Source organism: Sus scrofa, chromosome 13 (genome assembly GCF_000003025.6).
Source record: "Sus scrofa isolate TJ Tabasco breed Duroc chromosome 13, Sscrofa11.1, whole genome shotgun sequence".
Taxonomy (NCBI): Eukaryota; Metazoa; Chordata; class Mammalia; order Artiodactyla; family Suidae; genus Sus; species Sus scrofa.
The window spans coordinates 95610701-95636600 of record NC_010455.5 but is presented as its reverse complement, the minus strand read 5'-3'; the positions used below and the strand labels follow the sequence as shown (position 1 = coordinate 95636600).

The 25900-nt window shown below is 39.7% G+C and overlaps 1 protein-coding gene across 11 annotated transcripts in view; it reads left to right on the top strand.

Moving 5' to 3' along the window:
- The window catches only part of PLCH1 (phospholipase C eta 1), a 242633-nt gene that overhangs the window by 8047 nt on the left and 208686 nt on the right, over positions 1 to 25900 (top strand). For 9 of the 11 annotated variants that reach the window (XM_021069699.1, XM_013982146.2, XM_021069702.1 and 6 more), the window contains exon 2: positions 25001 to 25119. In XM_021069699.1, coding sequence (XP_020925358.1) covers positions 25041 to 25119 — 79 coding nt within the window. In that variant the 5' untranslated portion in view covers positions 25001 to 25040. Of the gene's footprint in view, positions 1 to 17106; positions 17912 to 22168; positions 23847 to 25000; positions 25120 to 25900 lie in introns of those variants that run through there. The other 2 variants (XM_013982149.2, XM_021069697.1) reach the window with 2 other exon arrangements.

Genomic DNA, 25900 nt, shown 5'->3' with positions numbered 1-25900 from the left:
GAAATTTTGTGTTTTACTATCTTTTTAGGTCCCACCAGAGTTTATATTTAGTAATTTTTGAAAGTTTTCAAAAACAGGGCTTAGGGAGGTTTTTTTTATTCCTTTCTTTTTTTTATTTTCATAATTTTCTTCCCTCTCAGAAAGCAGTAGTTATTGGCTGCCCCCAGACTGAGTGGGCCAATGGGAATCAGACCCGTCCTACTCCTGAGCCGCTAAACCTGTTTTATGCTGGCTGTGTGTTTATGGAGTGAAGGCTAGAAAACCGCTTCATTTTTTTTTTTTTCTTTCCCTCATAGAGAAATCCTTGTCACATGATTATTTCATTTTCCTGAGCAGTGTCTAACTGAATGTCAGAGACATCATCTCAAATTGAAAAAGGAAAAAAAAGAAAGCTTGTGTACTAGTGTTTCATTCTGAACTACAGCTTTTCATGTTTGAAATAGGTTGTGAACTGAAAGTAGTTTTCTGTTTACTGAGTAAATCATTAAAATACAGTCTTGGAAGACCGTGAACACAAACTGTGTACCAACTTCTTTTTCGCTCGTCAAATGAGAAATGTGAAGTCTATTGTCTAGGGTCCAAGTTTCAATCAAAAGCTAAAACTCAAGTCAGGATCAGTTTTCAGCATTTTCTTCAATTTTCATCTCAAATTTGGTGAAGTAAATAAAACATTCTTTCCTCACAGAATTCTTACTGCTATGTTACTTCTGTTAGAAAAGAATAACAGACTACTAGATCATACATTCAGATGCTTGAATTTTTTTAAAGCTAAAGGGGCATTTAGTGAAAATTCTCTCACTTCTGTCCTTTCACCATCCAGTAGGTTATTAGTTCCTTATGCATTTTTTTCAAAATTATGTATAAGCAACTACCTATGGGTGCTTTTTTCCTCATTTTAGAAATCAAATGATAAGGTACCATCCACATGATTGTGCATTTTTTCTTGTAACAAATTTTTTATATCATTCCATATCAGCATGTATAGCTTCTTTATTCTTTTTTTTTTTTTTTGAACTTTAAAAAAGCAGCTTTAGGCTCACAGCAAAAGTGAAAGGTACAGAACTTTCCCATGTACTCCCTGCCCTCACCCATGCCTAGACTCCCCATGATCATCATCCCCCACCAGAGTGTTAAATTTGTTACAATTGATGAACCTATATTGACACGTCATAATCACCTAGGGTAAATGATTTATGTTACAGTTGACTCTTGGTGTTAGGCATTCTGTGTGTTTGGACAAATGTACAATGAAATGTATTTATCATTATGATACTATACACTGCTTTTTACTGCCCTAAAAATCCTGTGCTCTTCCTATTCAGCTCTTCCCTGCCGTTTAACCTCTGACAACCACTGATCTTTTCACTTGTCTCCCTAGTTGTGCCTTTCCAGACTGTCATATATTTGGAATCACAGTATGTAGCCTTTTCAGATTAGCTTTTTTCATTTAGCAATATGAAAGGGTTTCTCCATGGCTTGATATCTTATTTCTTTTATTTATTATTATTTGTTTTTCTTTTTAGGGCCGTACCAATGGCGATAGCTTACTTCTTTTAAATGAGAATAAATAATTCTTATTTAGGAGTTCCCCTCGTGGCTCAGGGGAAATGAATCTGACTAGTGTCCTTGACACAGGTTTGATCCCTGGCCTTGCTCAGTAGGTTAAGGAGCTAGCCTTGCTGTGAGCTGTGGTGTAGGTCACAGATGCAGCTTGGATAGTTGCTGTGGCTGTGGTGTAGGCCAGCAGCTATAGCTCCGATTGGATCCCTAGCCTGGAAACCTCCATATGCCACAAGTGCAGCCCTAAAAAGAGACACACACACACAAAATTCTTTCTTTTTTGCCATTTTCTTGGGCCACTCCCGTGACATATGGAGGTTCCCAGGCTAGGGGTCAATTTGGAGCTGTAGCCGCTGGCCTATGCCAGAGCCACAGCAATGCCAAAACCAAGCAGTGTCTACAACCTACTTGGAACTCCACAACATTCTTATTTAAATAATATTTCATTGCCTGGATGTACCAGTTTATCCATTCACCTGGGCAGTCTATCTTGATTGCTTCCATGTTTTGGCAATTTTGAAAAAAGCTGCTATAAACATTCATGTACAGGTCTTTGTGTGGACATTAGTTTTCAACTCCTTTGCATAAATACCAAGGGGCATAATTGCTGTATCGTATAGGAAAGCACCAAACTTAATTTTGTAAGAAACTGCCAAACTGTATTCCAGAGTGGCTGTTTCATTTTACATTGCCGCTAGCAGTGAAGGAGCGCTCCTGTTACTCCACGTCCTTGCTACCTTTTGGTGCTGTCCGTGTTCTAGGTTTTGGCCATTTGAATAGATGTGTGGTGGTATTTGGTTGTTTTAATTTGCATTTCCTGGCATAAGATGTAGAACATCTTTTTAGATACTTATTTTCCATCTGTATATCTTTAAAGAGGTGTATCTTAAGGTTCTGGCCCATTTTAAAATCAGGCGTTTTTTCTTTTACTGAGTTTTAAGACTTCAGTGTATGTTTTGAATAATAGACCTTTATCTGATCTGCCTTTTGCAAATATTCACTCCCAGTATGAGGCTTGTCCTCTCATTCTCTTGACATTGTCTTTGACAGAGCAGAAGTTTTAAATGTTAATGAAGTTCAGGGAGTTCCCGTCATGGTGCAGTGGTATCCGACTAGGAACTATGAGGTTTCAGGTTTGATCCCTGGCCTTGCTCAGTGGGTTAAGGATCTGGCGTTGTCGTGAGCTGTGGTGTAGGTTGCAGACGCGGCTGGGATCCCGAGTTGCTGTGGCTCTGGTGTAGGCCGGTGGCTACAGCTCCGATTCGACCCCTAGCCTGGGAACCTCCATATACCGCGGAGTGCACAGTGGCCCAAGAAATGGCGGGGGTGGGGAGGGGGGGGAGAAAAGCTTCTGCTCTGCAAAAATGTTAAAGAAGTTCAGCTTAGCAATTCTTTGTTTCATGGATCAGCCCATTGGTGGTGTTACCTAGAAAGTCACCACCATGCCCAAGTTCATCTAGTTTTTTTTTCTTATGTTATCTTCTAGAAGTTTTATAGTTTTGTATTTTAAGTTTGTGATTCATTTTGAGTTTTTTTTTGGTGAAAATATAAAGTCTTCACTTAGTCTTTTTTGTTTGTTTTGTTTTTTTTTTTTGCATGTGGATGTCCAGTTGTTCAGCACCATTTGTTGAAAAGACTATCTCTGTTGCCTTTGCTTATTTGTAAAAGACCAGTTGATTCCATTTATGTGGGTCTATTTCTGGGTAACCTATTCTGTTCTCTCCATCTGTTATCTCCTTTTTCTTCAACACCACATTGTCTTGATTACAGTAGACTTAGAGTGGGTCTTGAGTTGGATGGTGCCAGTTCTCCAAATTTCAGTATTTTTGGTTCTTCTGGATCCCCCCACCTCCATGGCTATCTATTTTCCAATGTATGGGTACATTAAATTTAACCAGATTAATGGACAGTTAGGTTACTTCTGATCTTTTGAAAACAGTAGTGCAGTAAATAACTCTGTATATGTACTGTCTTCACGTTCAAGTACAGCTATAGGATGTTTTTGAAAGTGGGATTGTAATTTTGGTAAATATTGTCAAATGAACCTCAATAGAATTTGTACAATTTTAATCTTTTTTTTAGGGCCGCACCCCTGGCATGTGGAGGTTCCCAGGCTAGGGGTCTAATCAGAACTACAGCCTCTAGGAGTTCCTGTCGTGGCACAGTGGTTAACGAATCTGACTAAGAACCATGAGTTTCGGGTTTGATCCCTGGCCTTGCTCAGTGGGTTAAGGATCCGATGTTGCCGTGAGCTGTGGTGTGGGTTGCAGACACGGCTCAGATCCCGTGTGGCTGTGGCTCTGGTGTAGGCCGGGGCTACAGCTCCGATTCGACCGCTAGCGTGGGAACCTCCATATGCCGCGGGAGTGGCCCAAGAGATGGCAAAAAGACAAAAAAGACAAACTACAGCCTCTAGCCTACACCAGAGCCACAGCAACGCCAGATCTGAGCCGCATCCATGACCTACACCACACCTCATAGCAACACTGTATCCTTAACCCACTGAGCAAGGCCAGGTATCGAACCTGCAACCTCATCGTTCCTAGTTGGATTTGTTTCTGCTGTGTCACGACAGGAACTCCACATTTTTTACTCTCATTAAAACGTATTACATGATGATTTCTCCACATCCTCACCAACTCAGTTCGTCTTAAGCTTCTTGATATTTGCTAACCTGATGGCTAAAAAATTATGATCTTTTTTCCTTTTTTTAAAAATTAAATTTCATTAAATTATAGTTGATTTACAGTGTTGATTTACAGTGTTGTGCCAATTTCTGCTGTACAGCAAAGTGACTCAGTTTAATATATAAATATATATATATATCATTATTATTACTATTTTTGGTCTTTTTAGGGCTACACCTGGGTCATATGGAAGTTCCCAGGTTAGGGGTCAAATTGGAGCTGCAGTGGCCGGCCTGTGCCACAGTCACAGCAACACCAGATCCAAACCCGTCTACAACCTACACCACAACTCACACAATGCCGGATCCTTAATCCACTGAGTGAGGCCAAGGATTGAACCCTTGTCCTCATGGACCACTGTACCATGGCGGGAACTCATATATATATATATCTATATATATATATATTTTTTTTTTTGTCTTTTAAAAAAATTTTTTTCTATTATAATTGATTTGCAATGTTCTGTCAACTTCTGCTGAATAGCAAAGTGGCCCAGTATTTGTATATATATTCTTTTTTTTTTTGTCTCTTTTGTTGTTGTTGTTGTTGTTGTTGTTGTTGTTGCTATTTCTTGGGCCGCTCCGGCGGCATATGGAGGTTCCCAGGCTAGGGGTCGAATTGGAGCTGTAGCCACCGGCCTACGCCAGAGCCACAGCAACGCGGGATCCGAGCCGCATCTGCAACCTACACCACAGCTCACGGCAACGCCGGATCGTTAACCCATTGAGCAAGGGCAGGGACCGAACCCGCAACCTCATGGTTCCTAGTCGGATTCGTTAACCACTGCGTCACGACGGGAACTCCTGTATATATATTCTTTATCTCACATTACCCTCCATCATGTTACATCACAAGTGATTAAATATAGTTCCCTATGCTATACAGCAGGATCTCATTGCTTATCCATTACAAATGCAATAGTTTACATCTACTAACCCCAAACTTCTAGTCCATCCCACTCCCTCCCCCTTCCCCTTGTCAACCACAAGTCTGTTCTCTAAGTTCATGAGTTTGTTTCTTTTCTGGAGATAGGTTCATTTGTGCCATATATTAGATTCCAGATATAAGTGATATCATATGGTATTTGTCTCTCTCTTTTTGACTTCACTTAGTATGAGAGTCTATAGCTCTATCCATGTTGCTACAAATGGCATTATTTTGTTCTTTTTATGGCCGAGTAGTATTCCATTGTGTATATATACCACATCTTCTTAATCCACTCATATGTTGATGGACATTTAGGTTGTTTCCCTGTCTTGGCTATTGTGAATAGTGCTGCAGTAGGGGTGCATGTATTTTTCAATGAAAGTTTTGTCCGGATACATGACTAGGAGTGGGATTGCCGCGTTATATGGTGGTTCTATATTTAGTTTTCTGAGGTACCTCCATAATGTTTCCCATAGTGGTAGTACCAGTTTATATTCTCACCAACAGTGAGGGAGGGTACCCTTTTCTCCACACCTTCTCCAGAATTTGTTATTTGTTGACTTGTTGATGATGTCCATCCTGACCCACGTGAGGTGGTACCTCATTTGATTTGCATTTCTCTAGTAATTAGTGATTAGCATTGTTTTATGTGCCTATTGGCCATCTGTATATCTTCTTTGGAGAAATGTCTATTCAGGGCTTCTGCCCGTTTTTCAATTGGGTTGTTGGATTTTTTGCTGTTGAGTTTTATCAATTGTTTGTATGTTTTAGAGATTAAGCCCTTGGCAGTTGCATCTTTTGAAACTCTTTACTCCCATTCTGTAGGTTGTCCTTTGTGGGTTTTTTTAATGGTTTCTTTTGCTGTGGAAAAGCTTATAAGTTTGATTAGGTCCCATTGGTTTATTTTTGTTTTTTCCTCTATTTCCTTGGGAGACTGACCTAAGAAAACATTTGTATGGTTGATGTCAGAGAATGTTTTGCCTGTGTTCTCTTTTAGGAGTTTTATGGTATCTTATGTTTAAGTCTTTAAGCCTATATTCTTTTTATATTATTTTCCATCATGGTCTATCCCTGGAGACTGGATATAGTTCACTATGCTCTATAGTCAGACCTCATTGCTTATCCACTCTAAATATAATAGTTTGCATCTACTAACCCCAAACTCCCTGTGCATATGGCTCCCTCCTCTCTGCCCCTTGGCAACAAATCTGTTCACTACGTCTGTGAGTCTGTTTCTGTTTTTTTTTTTTTTTTTAATGTCTTTTTGCTATTTCTTGGGACGCTCCCGCGGCATATGGAGGTTCCCAGGCTAGGGGTAGAATCGGAGCTGTAGCTGCCAGCCTACGCCAGAGCCACAGCAACACGGGATCCAAGCCGCGTCTGCAACCTACACCACAGCTCACGGCAACACTGGACCGTTAACCCACTGAGCAAAGGCAGGGACCGAACCTGTAACCTCATGGTTCCTAGTCGGATTCGTTAACCACTGCGCCACCACGGGAAATCCTGTTTCTGTTTTGTAGTTCATTTGTGCCATATTTTAGATTCCACATGTAAGAAGTATCATACGGTATTGGTGTTTCCCTCTCTGATTTTCTTCAGTTAGTATGATAATCTCTAATTGCATTAGCATCTTTTTAAAAGATTTTTATTTTTTCTATTATAGTTGATTTACAATGTTCTGTCAATTTCTGTTGTACAGCAAAGTGACCCAGTCTCTCACACACACACATATTCTTTTTCTCACAATAGCATCTTGTTATAGATAAACTTGCTTTTCTCATTCACTTGTGGGTGACTTCACAAATTTCCATTTTGAGCAGATCCTCAGGGTAGAAGGTGTTACTTCATTCTTTCTACGTAGGTTAAAAAAAATTAACTTTGAAGGAGCAAAAGAACAGGTTTCTGACCACTGCCTGACAGAGGATTAAAGTCAGCACACTTTTCTTAAATAATATTCACACTGCTTTCCAAGTCTTAACATTTCACTGATCTTCCTAGGTCTGGGAGAGCCGATAGCTTTGGTATCCAAAAGCATCTCAAATCTTGGCAGCATGGTGTTGACATTGGGCTTGGCTGTAGCACTGCTTGGTTCCCAATCTCTGGGATCAAAGCTAAGTTGAATTCCCTTTTTTCCCCCACCCCTGGAGCATGTGGAAGTTCTGGCACTAATCTAGCCCACACCACAGCAGTGACCCAAGCTGCTGCAGTGACAATACCATATCCTTAACCCACTGTACCGCAAGAGAAATCTCTAACTTGAATTCCTTAGTGACTTCCCCAAATCTGCACTATAAATTTCATTTTAGGATTTTGTAATATGTTTTGATTTTATTTCTCTATTTTGTTTCCCTAATGCTTTCTATGACCTATTTATTCAGGTGGACAACTTCAAACAAGCTGTTTGTGAGTTAACCTCATTAGTACTTTTTTTTTTTTTCTTTCTTGGCTGCCCCTGTGGCATATGGAAGTTCCTGGGCCAGGAATGAAATCTGAGCCGGAGCTGCAGCCTATGCCACTGTGTCAGTCAGGCCAGGGATTGAACCAGCAATTACACAGAGACAATCTGGATCATTAACCCACTGCACCACAGTGGGGACTCCAATAACTCTTAAGCTTAAAGAGTGATTTAATATGAAGCGCATTGGATACATTTAAGTTGGGGTACATCTGTCAGCATCTGAGTTTTTCCTAGAGTCTCTTAAAAATTAAGGATTTAGCACATAAAAAACAAAGCTGAGTTTCCACAGTTGAAAATATTTGACCAGATTTTTTGGTCTTTTGAGTTTGAGAATTTTTATGACCAAATTGGGTTTAATACTCTATCTCCTTCTCTGTTGCTTTGAGCACCTTTTACATTTCATTTTTATAACTTCTGATATTCTTATCTTTGCATTGATAGAAGTCTTCTGTTGAAAAGTTAGATGCTTAACATGTCTGTCGGCTTTAGAGAAACTAAACTTTAATTCTTTTTTTTTTTTTTCTTTTTTTAGTGCCGCACCCGAGTCACATGGAGATTCCCAGGTCTATTCAGAACTGTAGCCACCGGCCTGCACCACAGCCACACCAGATCCGAGCCGTGTCTGCGACCTACACCACAGCTCACGGCAACACTGGATCCTCAACCCACTGAGCCACTGAGTGAGACAAGGAATCGAATCTGCAACCTCATAGTTCCTAGTTGGAGTCGTTTCCGTTGCATCACAGCAGGAACTACTAAACTTTAATTCTTAACTTTACCACCATTATCTTAGGCTAAAATCTTTACGTATTTCTTGTCTTTATGATTACTACTATCCTTTTAAAGAGAGGTCTATCTCAGAATTAATATTGTGGTTGTGTCCATGTCTTGGCTATTGTTTATATGCTGCAATGAGCATTGGAGTACATGTATCTTTTCAAGTCATGGTTTTCTCTGGATAGATGCCCAGGAGTGGGATTGCTGGAGCAAATGGTAATTCTATTTTTAGTTTTCTGAGGAATCTCCATACTATTTTCCACAGTGGTTGCACCAGTTTACATTCCCACCAACAGTGTAATAAGGTTCCCTTTCCTCCACGCCCCTTCCAGCATTTATTGTTTGTAGACTTTTGGATGATGGCCATTCTGGCTCGTGTAGGGAGGTACTTCATAGTGGTTTTGATTTGCATTTCTCTAATAATGAGTGATGTTGAACATCTTTTCATGTGTTTTCTGGCCATCTGTATGTCTTTGGAGAATTGTCTGTTTAGATCTTCTGCCCATCTGTTGATGGGGTTGTTTTTTTGGTATTGAGCTGCAAGAGGTGTTTATAAATTGGAGATTAATCCCTTGTCAGTTGATTCATTTGCAAAGATTTTCTCCCATTCTGTGGGTTGTCTTTTTGTTTTGTTTAGGGTTTCCTTTGCTGTGCAGAAACTTTTAAGTCCCATTAGTTTATTTTTGTTCTTATTGTCATTATCTAAGAGGTGAATCTGAGAGGATATTACTGTGGTTTATATCAGAGTATTTGGCCTGTTTTCCTCTAAGAGTTTTATAGTATCCAGTCTTATATTTAGGTCTTTAATCCATTTATTGACAGAGGGGTAGATAAAGAAGATGTGGTACATATACACAATGGAATGTTAGTCATTAAAAGGAAAGAAATAACGGCATTTTATAGCAACATGGGTGGACCTAGATATTATCATACTAAGTGAAGTTGGTCAGGCAGTGAGACACCAACATCATATGCTATAACTTACATGTGGAATCTAAGAAAAGGACATGATGGACTTTTTGCAGAACAGATACTGCTCATAGACTTTGAAAAACTTAGGGTTTCCAAAGGAGACAGGTTGGGGGGTGGAGGGATAGGCTGGGGGTTTGGGATGGAAATGCTATAAAACTGGGTTGTAATGATCATTGTATAATATAAATGTAATAAAATTCATTGAGTAAAAAAATTGTAAATAATTTAGATTTAAACATTCTTGGTGAAATGTTATTTTTGCCAGTTTCCTTAGATATACTTTGCTATATCACACTGTATTTAAATAGCATATGAATAATTATGTTAATAATTTCTTCTTTGATAACTGAGAGCAGTATTTTTATTTTATTTTATTTTTATTTTTTGCTTTTTAGGGCTGCACCGGTGGCATATGGAAATTCCCAGGCTAGGGGTTTCAATCAGAGCTATAGCTGCCAGCCTAAACCACACCCACAGTAACATGGGATCCCAGCTGAGTCTGCAAACTACTCCACAGCTCATGGCAACGCCATATCCCCAACGCATTGAGCAAGGCCAGGGATCAAACCCTCATCCTCATGGGTACTAGTTGGGTTCTTAACCCACTAAAGCACTATGGGAACTCCTTATCTTCCCTCTTCTAAAACTACTGATGTTTTGAGATCTAGCTCTATCTTCCCACTCTCCAGGAACTCTTTCCTGACAACCTTGGTTTCTTTTCTTTGAACCCTTACAGTATGCTTCCTTTGGCATCTATCATATAATCTGCCATTTTCTGTGCAAGTTTTATGTAAGTCTTTTGTTGTTATCTATGTGTTATTCTTCCACCTAGATCGTTAGCATCTTAATGACTGGAACAGTATTTAGGTATCTCTTCCTCCTTTAGTGCTTACCTCTAATGCCTAAAGTGGGGCCTAGAGCATACTTATGGGTTATTTGTTTCATAAATTGATTTGGTTGTAGCCTTTGCATCTTAAGAGCTCTTGAACATTTTTTTTTTAAAGAAAAAAAAAGCTTTAATTATCTCACAAAATGAAATGTGTTAACAGAGATTGTTGATTTGAGTTTGATGAAGGACTCAGCAATGTCCATCACAGACCCTGTGGTGGTGAGATCTGAACTCCTATTTGGGGGTCCCAAAAGGGGACACACTCCCCCTACCTCCCCTGATGTGTGGTTGGGAAGGAGGGAAGGTGTTGACTAGAAGTATAGTTGCCCACTTCAGGACAGATCTCTTGTTGGAGCCTGTGCTTATTGTTTTGTGGAAGGGGCAGCGAAAGCAGGCAAGTTAGGAATCCAGCACATTCCCTGTGATGAACTCTTTTTCTCCCTGGTGGGCGGGGAAGAGGACAGGAGAGCAAGTAAGATGAACTCAGGAAATCTGGGAGAGCTGCCTCTCTCTGGAGGCTGTCTTTTTTGAGACTGGATCTTGGGCATCTTATGTAAGAAGGAATTGGGGGCAGAGCTGTTCTGAAGTACACTTCTAATACTTAAAAAGTGTGGAAATCACTGGTTTAGAGACAATTAGTATAAATCAAGTTTTTTTTGGATGTTAGACCTATATATACCTAAGTAGATGAAATTAGAATTGTGAAAAAAAAAAGTCTGTTAATGTGTTACTGGGAAGTCTTCAAATGTGACCCAAGATGTTAATATTGGGCTGGATTTTGAAGCCTGATGGCCACTAAGAGTTGAAATCTAATTATCAAATAGTCATTCCTTTGGGTGTTGTTTTTTTCAAGGCAGTTTTAATTTCCAATTTGTACTTTGTACCCACTTTTATAATGAAGGAATATAGTTTAAAAAAGTTGAAAATATCCCAACCCTGATGTGAGCATAGGGAATTGGAAAGGATTATATATAGAAAAGTCTGGATTCTATTACTGACTCTACCATACCTAGTAGTGCCTTCTCTCCTCTCTTCCTCTCTCACTATCTTTTTCTCTTTCCCTCTCTTATTTATTAGAAAGCAAAATTACATAGATCTTAAGAGTACAATCCTTGGAATTTTTATTTAGTTCAAATACCAGTGTTGTCACTTGGTAGCTGTGGACCTTAGGTAATTACTTACTTTAGTTTCTCCATGTGTAAAATGGAGACAATAATTATACCTAGCCCTTAGGATCACTGTAAAGATGAAATAAAAGAATACTTGTAAGATATTTACCACAATACCGGGCACATAAAAAGTGCTAAAAAGTATTGGCAGTTATTACAAAGTAGTAAGCATTGAGCTAATATACTTCTGGGCTAGATCAGGTCCTGATTTGGCTGTCAGACTGCAAGTTTCTATGACTTTGAATGTGAATTTCCAGGGTTGAATTCTGTCTTGAGCAATATAGTTCACCAGTACTTCTGCTGAAACAATTTGAAAATGTTGGGTAGGAGTTCCCATCATGTCTCAGTGGAAACGAATCTGACTAGCATCCATGATGACGCAGGTTCGATCCTTGGCCTTACTCGGTTAAGGATCTCGTGTGGCTATAAGCTAGGATCCCAAGTTGCTGTGGCTGTGGTGTAGGCCGGCAGCTACAGGTCCTACTGGACCCCTAGCCTAGGAATGTCCATATGATGCCAAAAAAGACCAAAATAAATAAATAAATAAAAAATAAAAAAGAAAGAAAATGTTGGGTACAAGAGGAAGATGATTTTCTTAAATGCAATGAGCCTGTAAGAAAGTAATGAATATTCAGGCCAAAGGCTAAGTGAAGAGGGGTTTACTGAGCAATAAAGTTCGTGTTTTGCCTTGAGGACATTTGCCAAACCAGATTAACTTGAACTTCTGCTTTCATGGCCCAAGGGCACAGGGAAAGATTTCTGAGGGACCCTTTGGTCATAAAGCTAGGATTTCAAAGGGCTTCTCCCTCATTGTAAGGGTAAGTTAGAATAAAAAATAAAAATTATCCGCCCTTTTTCCATCCCTTTAAGACTGTAAGGAAAATCACCTATCAAAAATCTTAGTTCTGAGCAGATCCTAATTATTTGGTCCTGAAAATTTGCTATCCTGAGTCAGCTCTCATATAGATATGCATCTGGAATTATAATAAGTGGCCAAAAAAAACCTCAAGATGAAAATTTGATTTAAAGAGTTTTTACATTTCACGTGTCCCTGGTACCAGGCAAATACCAATTTTCCTCCTTCTTTTGGAGGAATCTATTTTTATTTTAGACTTCAAAGAATTCCTACCAATGAAATTAGAAGGAAAATAAGTATCTCACAGTTTTAAAAAAATTACTAAGCACAAGATAAGAGTTGACAATAAGAAACTCTGAAGACTAACTGAACTGATTTGAGAAAACCAAATAGAACTTGAAAACAAAAATTGAGAATAACTCAGTGAATGTATTTAACAACAGATTAAACCAAGCTGAACAAATTGTTAACTGAATGATAGATCTGAAGAAAATTTTAAGATGGCAGCAGAGAGGCAAAGCAATGAAAAACTCAAAAGAAAGGTTAATCCATGTAGAAGATAGTGAATTCAGATTGAACATAAATTTAATTCTAATTTCAGGATTCAGACTTAATGTGAATTTAATTCTAATGTCAGAAGGATTCAGATTAAATGTAAGTCGAATTATAATTTCAGAAGGAGAGAGAAAATGGGAAGAGGCAACATTTAAAGAGAATGACTGAGAATTCTCAAGGACCAATAAATAGCATCACTTCATATATTCATGAAGTCATCTGAATTCCATTAGGACAAAGAGAAAGAAATCCACACAGAGACAAAATATAATTAAATTGCAGAACACAAAAGATAAAGCGAAGATCTTAAGTGAGATCAGAGAAAAGAGGCAGCTTGTTTTCAAAGACATGACAAATTATCCTGATGGTGCAACAATAGAAGCCAGTAGAATATTAAATTTCATGTACTGATGGAAATTATCAGCTTGGAACTCAATTTTCATCGAAAGATATCTTTAAAAGCAGAGACAAAGACTCTCAGAAAAACCTAGAGTATTCTAACAGATCTTCATCAAAAGGATACATTTCAGGCATAAGAAAATTATCAGATAATAGATCTCAGAAACAAGAAGAAATGGGAGTTCCTGTCACGGCTCAGTGGTTAACGAACCCAACTAATATCCATGAGGACACAGGTTCAATCCCTGGCCTCACTCAGTGGGTCAAGGATCCAGCGTTGCCATGAGCTGTGATGTAGGCGGCAGATATGGCTCAGATCCTGTGTTGGGTGGCTGTGGAGTAGGCCAGTGGCTACAGCTCTGATTCCACCCCTTAGCCTAGAAACTTCCATATGCTGCAGGTGTGGCCCTAAAAAAAAAAAAAAAAGAAGAAGAAGAAAGGAGAAATGAAGAGCAAAGAAAGGGAAATTTGTGAGTAAAACACACATTGACTATGAAGTAATAATATGTCTTCCTTGGGAATGAGAAATAAGTGACATAAGTTGGAGAAGCAAAAGGAGTCAGCGTCTTCTAAAGTTCCTGTATGGTTTGGGAGGAAGTTAAAGTGCACATGTTACAGTTTCTAACTAAGGCAACTATTAAAATTTAGTAAAGGAATGACTGACATTTTTTTCCCCTTTTCTTTTTTAGGGCTGCACCTACAGCATATGGAAGTTCCCAGGCTAGGGGTTGAATCAGAGCTAGAGCTGCCAGCCTATACCACAGCCACAGCAACTCGAGTCTGTAATGCTGGATCCTCAACCCACTGAGCGAGGCGAGGGATTGCAACTGAGTCCTCATGGATACTAGTTGGATTCCTAACCCGCTAAGCCATGACAGCAACTCCAGGAATGACTAACTTTCTAGCAGGGAAAACTGAAGAGAGAAAATTAATAAATCTTGGAAGTCGAGGAAGTTGAGAGAAAAAATATAGAACAGGCAAGACAAGTAACAGTCACAAAATAAGATGTAGGAATAAATTCAAATTACAGTAACTATAATCTAAAAGAACCAAAGATTGTTAGACTAGATGAAAAGTGAAAATTCAGCTATTTGCTGTTTATAAAAGATACATCTTAAAATATAAGAATACAGAAAGGTGAAGGTAAAATTATAGAAAAAGAAACGTGATTAAAAACAAACTGGCAATGTTGAATCAGACAAATGTCAAAAAAGCATTTTTAGAGATAAAGAGGGTCATATTGGTTTGACAGCTTTAACATCAGAAAAAATACTTGTATGCATCGCATAATATCTCAATATATATTATGCAGAAATTAAGAGAACTACAGTGAGAAACACTATATTTGTGTTACTATTAGTGATATTTTAATGTGCTTCATTAGTGCCTGATAAAATGGGGCAAAATCATTTACCACATACAAGATTTGAACAATATAGTAAGTTTGAGCTGATCTACATGTGAAAATCCTTGCAACTCAAAAAACCAGAGAATAAATACTATTTTCAAATACACATAGAACATTTATAGAAAGTAACCTCAGGAGTTCTCTTGAGGTTGTGGCTCAGCGGGTTATGGACCTGACTAGTATCCATGAGGATGCATGTTCCATCCCGGGCCCTGCTCAGTGGGTTAAGGATCTGGCGTTGCTGTGATCTGTGGTGTAGGTTGAAGATGTGGCCCAGAACTGGTGTTTCTGTGACTGGTGTAGTCTGGCAGCTACAGCTCCGAATCAGTCCCTTGCCTGGGACCTTCCATATTTCTGTATGCTGCACCCATGACCCAAACTGTGTCATCAAGTCTTAAAAGCAAACAATTGGTCTCATACAGGCCAGAAGTGTGACCACAATCCAATTAAGCTAGAAACTGGTAACAAAAGATGACTATGAATGATTATAGAAATATGTTTCAAAATGAACCTTGGATCAAAGAAGAAATTGCAATGGAAATTAGAATATATCTGTAACTGAATGATACAAGTATTGAAACTTGGGGTTTGGGTAAGCAGCTAAAGTGTTTATAAATGATTATAAGGAGGAGGCCTGAAAATTAGCTACACATTGAATTTGAAGAGTTAGAAAAGATTGAAAATAGGCCCAGAGAAAATAGATGGAAGGAAATAACAGTAGTAATTCCATATTATTTAATGGAAGGGATAAAAAATGATAGTTCCTGGTAAAAGCTAGCAATTTTTGTTTGTTTGTTTTTTGTGTTTGTCTTTTTAGGGCTACTCCCTTGGCATATGGAGGTTCCCAGGCTAGGGGTCAAATTAGAGCTGTATCTGCTGGCTTACGCCACAGCAACACAGCATCCAAGCTGCATCTGTGAATTACACCATAGCTCATGGCAATGCCAGATTCTTAACTCGAGGAACGAGGCCAGGGATCGAACCTGCATCCTCATGGATACTAGTCAGATTCGTTTCCATTGAGCCAGGACAGGAACAAGCTAGCAATGCTGATGAACACCTGAGACATTTCAAAAGAGAAGAGCAGCACAAATAATACTAGGAATGGAAAAGCAGATGTTACAGATATTAAAAAATATTATGAGCTACATTATGCTGAAACATTTGAAAGTTAAATGAATATATTTCTAGACAAGTATAACTTACCAAAACTAAATGAGAAAAAATAGACTGAACAATCCTGTAATTTTTAAATTAAAGCAGTAGTCAAACATTTCCCCATAAGGGAAGGTCAGAATTTATGTGGGTTTATGATCAAATTCTACCAAGGAATCCAGGAAAAAATAATTTCAGGCTTGCATAAATCATGACAGGAAATAGAAACACATAAGCTCAATATAAAAACTTGTCAAGAATAATATGAAAAATGGAAATTATAGGCCCAATTTACATACTTAGAAATATACATGTAAAAAATAATAAAATCTGAGCAAGCCAAATCCAGCAATGTGTTTAAAAGATAATACATTATGAACAAATTGGGTTTATCTTGTAGTTGTAAGGTTGATTTAACATTAAAGAATTCATATTAATGGATTAATGGAGACATATGATATCAGTAGACACAGAGGAAGTGTTATGTTTAATATCAAATTATGCAAAAATCTGTTCAGAAAATCAGATTAGAAGGGAGTTTTCTTAACATGATAAAGAATATTTACAAATAACCTAGAGCAAAAATTATACTTGTGAAACATTAAAGCATTCTGTTTAAGATCAAGATCCATAATTTTATGCAATATTGCTTTTGATAGTTGATAGCATACTATATCCTAGTTTTTTTCCCACATAGCATCATATCACAAGCATTTTCCATGCTCATTTACAAAGTTTTTGCAACGCCAATTGTTAATAACTACTCTGCAGTTGATGCTACCCTAATAGTTGGCTATTTAGTGTTCTAATTTTTCTGCGTCATAAAAAAATAATGCAGTAAATATTTTTTGTGTATATGTTTGTATCTTTATTTCTTTTTGAGGTATTTCTGGCAGCTGAATTACTGAACCAAAAGGTACGAACTCTTTCAAGCACTGAATACATAGCATATACTATGACCCTTTCAAATGAAGGAAGCATCCACATGTCTTTGGAGGGTGATTGTATCTTACTGCTCAGTTTAGCTCAGAGCATTTTTCAGTTCGTGATCGCTTTAAAGGAAAGAAAATACACCAGGAACTTTGTTTAGTGGTGTCCCCTGTAAGTCTTAAAAAAATGAACAAAGTACTCTTTTCTTTCTTGTGTGTACATAGCTGGGAGGGGGCTGGCTGTGGAATTAGGCTGTTTGCAGAGCCCTTTAACAACCAGTTTGTCAGTGCTTGGAAACCTGTGGGAAGTGGAGGAGGGGGCTTATAATGGGGGAGGGGGGAAGCCAGAAGGGGGGGAGGACAGTGAGCTGCCATCTGCAGAGAGGAGTGAGGCCCCACTGACTCAGGCGCCTGAGCTGTTTCAGAACCTGTTAGTTGAGGTCTGGACCCACGGACAGGAGCTGTGCCTGCCCCCATCCTTGCACTGTGTAATTCTCTTGATTTGTTTGTCTTAAAATTAGTGGAGAAATGAGAGAAGAGGAGCTGTTTTTTGAAATCTTAGCTTTTAATTGGATTGAGTTTGAATCTTAACTTTTAGGGAGACCTTGGTTCAGGAATTGCTAAACGTGTTGTGTCAGAGGCTGTGCGATGCGGGACACAGTTTGGGGACCTTTTCCCCCTCTGCCTTTCTGTTTCTGAGCACTTACTGTTTTATGAATATTACTGTCAGAGCCTATTAATTATGTCTTTTGTCTCAGCGAGGCTTAAAGAGAAGGAAATGGGCACTTCTCCTTATGAGTTAAAGGCTGTACTAATGGGAATTAACTCTGGTTTCTCAGGGCTATTTTAATTTATAATTAAACATGAATGAATGCAGATATTAGCAAGGGGTTGGGGGGGTTGCCCATAGTTCTTGTTAATAGAATGTGGAATATTAAGTTTGGAAGCTCTGAAAGAGCATCTCGTTCACCACCATCTCTTTTTTGTTGTTGTCGTTCCATAGGTGAGGCAACTTAAGCACAGGGGAGTGAAGAGATTTACCTGACACTGTTTAAAGGGGGACTGGGCTGCAACTCTGGTCTCTTGACTGCCTGTCAGACATTTTTCCATTACCTCTCGATGCCTTACTAAATGCCATGAGCTAGTTACTCCTTTTCCAACAACAGGGTGAGTTCATGCATTGTTTGGATTTCTGGCTATAGCTTTCTTCCCTGTTGTTAGCAGTTTGGAAAACACATGAGCCCCTCAGACAGTTTCCCCACAATGATGTCTGGCTTGAAAATTTGGACTTGGTGTTTCTGAACTTGGTCCAAGTAGCTCACTCAAATTTCATGGCCAAGAAACCTCCCACCATTTGATACTCAAAGGACTGACACTGCTCGGATCCCCTCCAATCTGTATATGCCAAAGGCTCCTGGATAGAGGGACAAAGTTAAGCATTTTTTGAATGTTTTGTTTAATCATCTCTTGTCCCTTCTTCACTGGTGCACAGTGGAGGGTTTTTTTTTTTTTTGTTTGCTTATTTCGTTTTTTTCATTTTTGTTTTTGGCTGTGTCCGAGGCATGCAGAAGTTCCTGAGCTGGGTAATGAATTTGAGCCACAGCAATGATTTAAGCCACTGCTATGACAACACCAGATCCTTAACTGCTAGGCCACCAGGGAACTCCACCTATAATGGAGTTAAATTGAGTGGTGGAGGTGGGAAGAATTAATCTTGTCTATCATGAGTAATACAACTCTAGGCTCTTTCCACAGCAAAGCAGAGTGTCAGGGAGGAAACACAGCCGGAGAGAGTGTAGATCTGGAACTGGGACAGTAAATTTAGAGCCAGAAGACATGAATTTGCAACTTACAACTTCCTATTAGTCTGTTTGAACTCATGCTAATGATGCATGACCTACAGGGCCCTTGTAAGGGTTATTTTTTAAAAAGACAAGATATAAATAGAAATATTGTATAAACCATAAAGTGATTTACAAATGTATATATTTTTAAAATATTTTATTTTTATGGCCTACGCCTTTGGCATATGGAAGTTTCCAGGCCAGAGATTGAATCTGAGCTGCAGCTGCAACCTATGCTGCACTTGTGGCAACACTGGATTCTTTAACCCATTGCACCAGGCCGGGATGGAACCTGCATCTCCACAGTGACCTGGCCTCTTACAGTCAGATTTTTAACTCACTGTGCCACAGCAGGAGCTCCAAATATATTATTTTTAAGAAAGAAAGAATGTAAAGAAGGGAGTTCCCATCATGGCTTAGTGGTAACAAATCCAACTAGTATCCATGAGGATGCAGGTTCGATCCCTGGCCTCGCTCAGTGGATTAAGGCTCTGGCATTGCCGTGAGCTGCCATGTAGGTCACAGATGCAGCCTGGATCCAGCACTGCTGTGGCTGTGGTATAGGCACCTACTGATTCGACCCCTAGCCTGGGAACTTCCATATGCCCAAAAAAGAAAAAAGGAAGAAAGAAAGAAATGTAAAGGAATGGAGTAGGAGTGATGGTTTTTATGGAAGAGGGGTGGCAGAGGAGAATGGGCTGTGGTGGGTAGTAGTCACAGTGGATGAAGAGATGGAGATAGCATGTAGTAGACAAATAACCTGTAAAAAATATATATATGTATATATGTATGTGTACATATATATATACACATATATTCGTGTATATATATATATATATATATATATATATATACACACACATATATTCCCCTCCTGCAAAGTTCTATTTTAATGTTTTCCTATCTTCTTTTCTTTTGGCATAGTGTTATAACCGATTTCCACATATGAACTTAAGTAATTTATCTTTTTTTTTTTTTTTTTTTTTTTTTTTTTAGGGCCACACCTGCAGCATGTGGAGGTTCCCAGGCTAGGGGTCTAATTGGAGCTGCATCTGCTGGCCTACACCACAGCCACAGCAACACGGGATCCGAGCTGCGTCTGTGACCTACACCATAGCTTAGGGCAACGCCTGATCTTTAACCTACTGAGCGAGGCCAGGGATCAAACCCGCAACCTCGTGGTCCCTAGTTGGATTCATTTCTGCTGCACCACGATGGGAACTCCAATGGTTTATTAAGCCATTCGAGTGGCTTGAACTGATTTATCGTGTTCCATAAAACGCATGTGAAAGCAATGATATACATTTGCCTCACATGTAAAAACAGCTAAGGGACTTCTAAAGAAGAAAAGATTTCAGGGTTTGCTCTGCTTAAATACACCTTCAAGGGGTGTGAGAAAATCCTTTACTCCCAGAACAAGGACTTGAAAGCAGAGTATCTGTAGGGAAAGCCCAAGTAAATACAGAGTCATATTTTGAAACTCAGAGGATCAGCTGAAAAAAACTTGCCCAAGGTCCCTCAGTGAGTGAATTGTTAGAGTTGAAACTAGAATAGGGAGCTCCTGACTGCCCAGTGTGTTCTCTTTACATTTTGCCAACACAATTCATCAGTCAGGACTCTTTGGTTGCAAGTGGCAGAAAATGCAACTCAATATGGCTTAAACAAAACGAAACAAAGAAAAGGAATGTACTGGCTCGTTTCACTAAAAAGTACAGAGAGAGATCTGACTTCACCTTAAATGATATCAGTAGGACCGAGTTTATCTTCAGTCTTCTTGGTTGGATTCAGTCTTGTACAGTTCTCCCCCCCGCCCTGCCCTTTTCGGTGACAAGACATTTGCCGGGAGTTTTAGGTTTCCAGGTTTCACGACTTCACAGCCTCGAAACTATGAGTCCAAGAAAGTTTCTTTTCTCGACTTCACAGCCTCACAACTATGAGTCCAAGAAAGTTTCTTTTCTCCAGCAGCTCAGACATCCATGCCTGACTCTTCAGTGGTCAGATGGGCCCTGTGCACCTCTTGTACTGTGGTCTGTGGGAAGGCAGTTCTCTGATTTGTCAGACCTGAGTCACATGCCCACCCAAATTGGGATGGAGCTGACACCAGCTAAATCTCACGGACAGAGAGTGGGAGAAGGTGTTTTTTGGAGGAAAACCAGCGGATGGCTGCCACTGTGAGCTTTTGCTTAGGGACTTCAGAGATACTGTTTTTAAGAAAGAATGTAAAGGAGTGGAGTTGGGAGTGTTGGCTTTTATGGAAGGAAGGGTGTCAGAGGAGAGGCTGAGGCTGTGGTGGGTAGTCATCACAGTGGATGAAGTCACAGCTGCTGCTGTGAAGGATTTCCTTCCTTTGTGGAGTTTTAAAGGCGTTGACAAATGCTTAGTCATCAAAATAGTTCCTGCTTTTCTTAGTGAAAAGTGTCTTGCTTTCTTGCTTTCCTTCCTTTCTTCCTTCCTTCCTTCCTTCCTTCTTTTGTCTTTTAGGGCCACACCCGCGGCATATGAAGGTTCCCAGGCTAGGGGTCTAATCAGAGCTAGAGCTGCTGGCCTACTCCACAGCCACAGCAGTGCCAGATCTGAGCCAGTTGTGTCTTTGACCTACACCACAGCTCATGGCAAAGCTGGATCCTTAACCCAGGGGTTGAACCTGCAACCTCATGTTTCCTAGTTGGATTTGTTTCCACTGCACCGTGACGGAGACTCCAAAAAGTGTCTTTGGATTTCCAAAATTTTCTTTCTTGGTGGAGTCCTGCTGCCACAGTTTTATGTCTGGCCTGTTGTTTGACACTGACAACTTTGGTCATGTACCTACAGATAAAAATGGCAAAAATAGAGAAATGTAGAACGATTATAAATTTACTAATCACTTACAAAATGATCTTAGGAACATTTCAACTTTTTAGATATTTTTAGTTTATCTGATGAATCCTCTCTGCTTATTTGGCTTCTTTTATTTCTTGTTTTTGGAGTTTGGAGTCTTTGAGTAGAGTTGATTACAATTGATTTTTCAAATTATGTATATATTATGTAGAAATATATTCATTGATATGGCTAGAATGTCGCAATATATTAGTAAGCTTAAAAATGAAAAAAACATAGGCTTTAAAATAATAGGATTTAGTTTGTGTTTGTTTGTTTTTTTTTTTAAAGACCTTAGTGTCCATGGTAGTTGTCTTTGGGTAATGAGTAATATCACTATGTAAATTTTTTTAGCTTCTCTGCATGTTTCAAGCTCTAAAAGTGAATAAAAATGTTAAAGATAAAGTATATATATATATAGCATTTCCTATAACTTTACTATCCACTAAAAAAAAATCCGTATTAACCTTGTTCTGAAGGCAGCTAATTTTAATGAGTTTTTCTCTGTGTGATGTTCCTTAGGCACTGTCACTTACTAATTTTTGCAAGGATTGGGGATCTATATGTTCTATAAAGAGTTCCAGGAGTTCCCGTCGTGCCTCAGCGGAAACGAATCTGACTGGTATCCGTGAAGACACAGATTCAATCCCTGGCCTTGCTCAGTGGGTTAAGGTGTTCCGTGAGCTGTGGTGTAGGTCACAGATGTGGCTCGGATCTGAGGTTGCTAGCTATAGCTCTGATTCAACACCTAGCCTGTGAGCCTCCATGTGCCATGGGTGCGAACCCCCCGCCCCCCAAAAAAAGAGTTCCAAATGTAACATATATTAAATAGCAAATAGTAAATCAATAGTAAAGTATATTTTAGTATATATTTTTACCCATTATATTCACATAAATGGGATCATGAAACACTCAAAATATCCCTGCTTTGGGACCACTGAGATTGGGGTTCCTGCTAGCTTTATCTAATAGCTAGCAGTGCTATCTTGCAAGTTACACATGCTTTCTGGGGGCTCAGTTTCCTTAGGGCTACACCATATGCGATTTGGCTTGGCTGGTTTCTATGGTCCCTTTCGGTTGCTTCCCCTTGATGAGCACTGGGCCCCTGGCTCCTCTAAGTCTGGTTGCAGTTAAGGCTGGCTTTATTATACAGCTGACTTTCTCTACCTCAGCCCTACTAACTCCACTTGTTATTTCCATCTCCAGTATCTCTAAATTTTGGAGTCATTTGTCCTGATTCTGGAGTTCAGAACAGGCACATCCTTCTCTCAGCCTCTGACTGGAGGGTCTAGGAAATGGGGCATAATACAAAGGTGTCACTGATGTTTACTAAGGGCCTGTAGTGTTTGCAGCTCATGTCTGGCCCTCAGAGGTGGCTTACTGCCTGCTCTGTAGTAGCAAACAGATGCCAGGGGAGGTAAGACATGTCAGTAAATAACCAAAATAGGGTAAGACATGCCAGTAATTAACATAGCCTGATGACCATAGTGTTCAATTACTTATACGTTTCTGTTCTAAATCAGCCACTTAAACTGAGTCCCCTCTCCTTAAAAACACCTACCCAGCAGTTTGTAATCTGAAGATATGATTTCAGGTCCCATTGTTCCTTTTTCCTAAAAGCATGGGTGAGTCACTTACTCTGACATCCTCCTCTCTCTTTCATTTGGTTAAAAGGAAGGGCCAAATGAGAGACAAGTATGTCCATGTGTTTTGTTAACATATATACAAATACACCTTATTCTTTCATCTTCTGATTCCACTAACTTTCTTCCTTGGGTTGAGGATGAACAAAGAGGGCAAAATAAAGAATGACACATGAAATGAAAAGATTGTTAGTAAGGAAAAATTAGCATGAATACAGAGTTCTTCTTAATTCCATGTGGCCTAAAATATTTCTAATGTAAATCATGAATATACTTTTGCAGGAAATAGTTACTACTGATATTACTAAAAATTATTTCCAATTCTTGTACAAAGATATTCTTGTTAAAAACTTGCCTTAAAAATTGAATAATAAAGATATGTATAAATAAATGCATAAAAAAGACTGGAATGAGGCACACCAAAAAGTGGCCCTTCCAGGGAAAGGATGTGAAATGAGGGAAGAGGGGCTTTTTGATGAAACATTTTTATTGATGAATTTCATTATTGTTTGAGCTTTTATAAATTGATGACCATATATATTTATATAACTAAACTATTTTTTTTTTTTTTAAAGAAGAGATCTTTATAGTATGCAGCATTGGACGGGGATAGAGCAGGGAGAGTTGTCTCCATAATCACCTGTTTTCTGTCATATTTTACAGTTGGTTCCATGGATGATTTTTATCTTAGCATGATGGGACTCATCCTCAGCCTGAGGGAGTGGGAGAAGCGGCCAGAGTTAGCCAGGTGGTGATGGGGTAAGAAGAAGGGGGAGTCAGGCCTGGAGCCACAGAAAAGGTAGAACAGGTTGCAGTTAGGGGAGGGAGGATGAAGAATGAAGCTTAGGGAGCCAAGGAGAAGTTCTGGCAAAAGCTTTAGGAACCTGCACCAATAATGGTTCCATTAATGGGTAGGCACAGCTCTGATCATTTATTTTATATATATATATATATATTTTTTTTTTTTTTTCACTGACTTTTACTGACTCTATCCTAGAGAGCCTTTACAAAACTCTAGATTGCCCTAATAGGACAGATGACAAATTGTTTCCCACCTGTGGTTTTCCACCAGGCCAGCCATCCTTGGTTTTGCCTGGCTTTATTCTGTGACAAGAAAAGAAATTGGAATTCTGAAAAGTTGCATTAGCCAAATCCTGTGAACAAAGGGAGCCTTGTTCGGGGTTATGCCCATCAGCTCTTGGAGGAGTTTAATTCATCAGCTCGGTTCTCTGCTTTTCAAGTCCTTGCTCTGGTTAGCACTCCGCTTCTCTGTGGAGGGGCAAACCTTATAAGGAGCAGGCCCACTGCTTGTTCACACAGCTCTGGAGTTTGGCGAGGGCAGACTTAGGGCCTTGTGGTCCTAAATGGACCCTGATGATGAATCCAAAAGAGGGAGGCAGGCTTTGTTACTGTGTTTGCCTGACCCGTGGCCATGTGGACGCCATTACCATCTCTAAAATTTCCATGAATTGGCCATGTATGTAGTCCACCAGAGTGGTACTGACACCAGAGTCGGGAACTGGAGATGAACCTTCTGGTCACTTGGCCTCCTGCGCCTGAAATTTCCTGCTAAGTTACCAGCATTGACTGGTTTGAGTCCTGGCCGAGGTTGGGGCAAGGCCTGGAGCGCTTAAACCAGTTCTGAAACTTGTTCCCTGATAGTGGATTGATTTTCCCTGAGGACAGCCGGCCGGTAACTTTGAGCGTGTAAGGTGCTGTTTGAAAAAGCTGTTGTGGTATGTTACATCACCACCTACCCCCAGGCCAACTTGTGGGGAATTTTCTTGGACCTGGAGGATTGCAGGCCCCCTGTGCCAGCCCCTGGTTCCCCGGGACTAACGGCATTGTGCCGCTGGTGGGGGCGTGTGGCTGCTGTTCTCTTCATTTTTGTCTCGTTCTCTTTCCCTTGACAGGGCAATTGGGTTTTGATGCTGTGCCAGAAATCTTCTGACAATGAGTTACTGGAACTTGGAGAAAAGGAACTGTGTGCAGTACCGCAGGCACTTTCTGGTGGACAACAGTCTGTTTCATGGTGAGCTCCCGTTGCTACTCTCGTGGTTGGATCTTTTATTCTGTTTCTGACAGCACTTTTATTCCAGCACTCTGGCGGCAAATACGGTGTAATTGTTGGGTTGAACCAGGCACTTGAATGAACTCGTTGATGAAAAATTACCCAAGAAGCCCCACGACTCATTCATTCCCCACCGTTGGAAGCAATGTGCCCTGACTCAACAACCATAACAGCTTCATCACTTGCCACCTGGCAAATTAGTTAATGTCAGTGCCTTTCCTTGTCTACTACATTGTCAAGTCCAGTAACATCCCTTTCCGATGTTTGAAATTTGGGGGGCTATACCCACAGGTAGTGTTCAGTTAATATGGGAGGATCATCAGTCAGAGCTTATCACCCACCAGCTTGGTATGTGCTTTCTACCAAGCCCCGTATAAAACCAGCAGCCCTCAGCATTTAACCATATCTATCAGGGTGGGTGGCTGCAGTTGCACATCAGAGGATAATCAACATTAGTCATTTTCATGGCAGACTAAGATGAATTGCCTTTACCCTGCCGGCATATTTGTTTTGTGATATACAGTCAGAGATAAGCTCTGTCAATCCTGATATCAGGATGCCCTTGAGTGAAATTTACTTTAGAGCCAGAGATTTATGTGATGGCAGAATTTTTGGAGTGATCTCCTTCAAAAGCTGGTGGAATTGCTGAGGGAAGAGAGATTTCACAGAGAGTAGAATGCTGTTTATCAGAATCCTGTAACTTAAGCTAAACTTTCTAAGTTTGTTTTTTCTTCCCTAATTA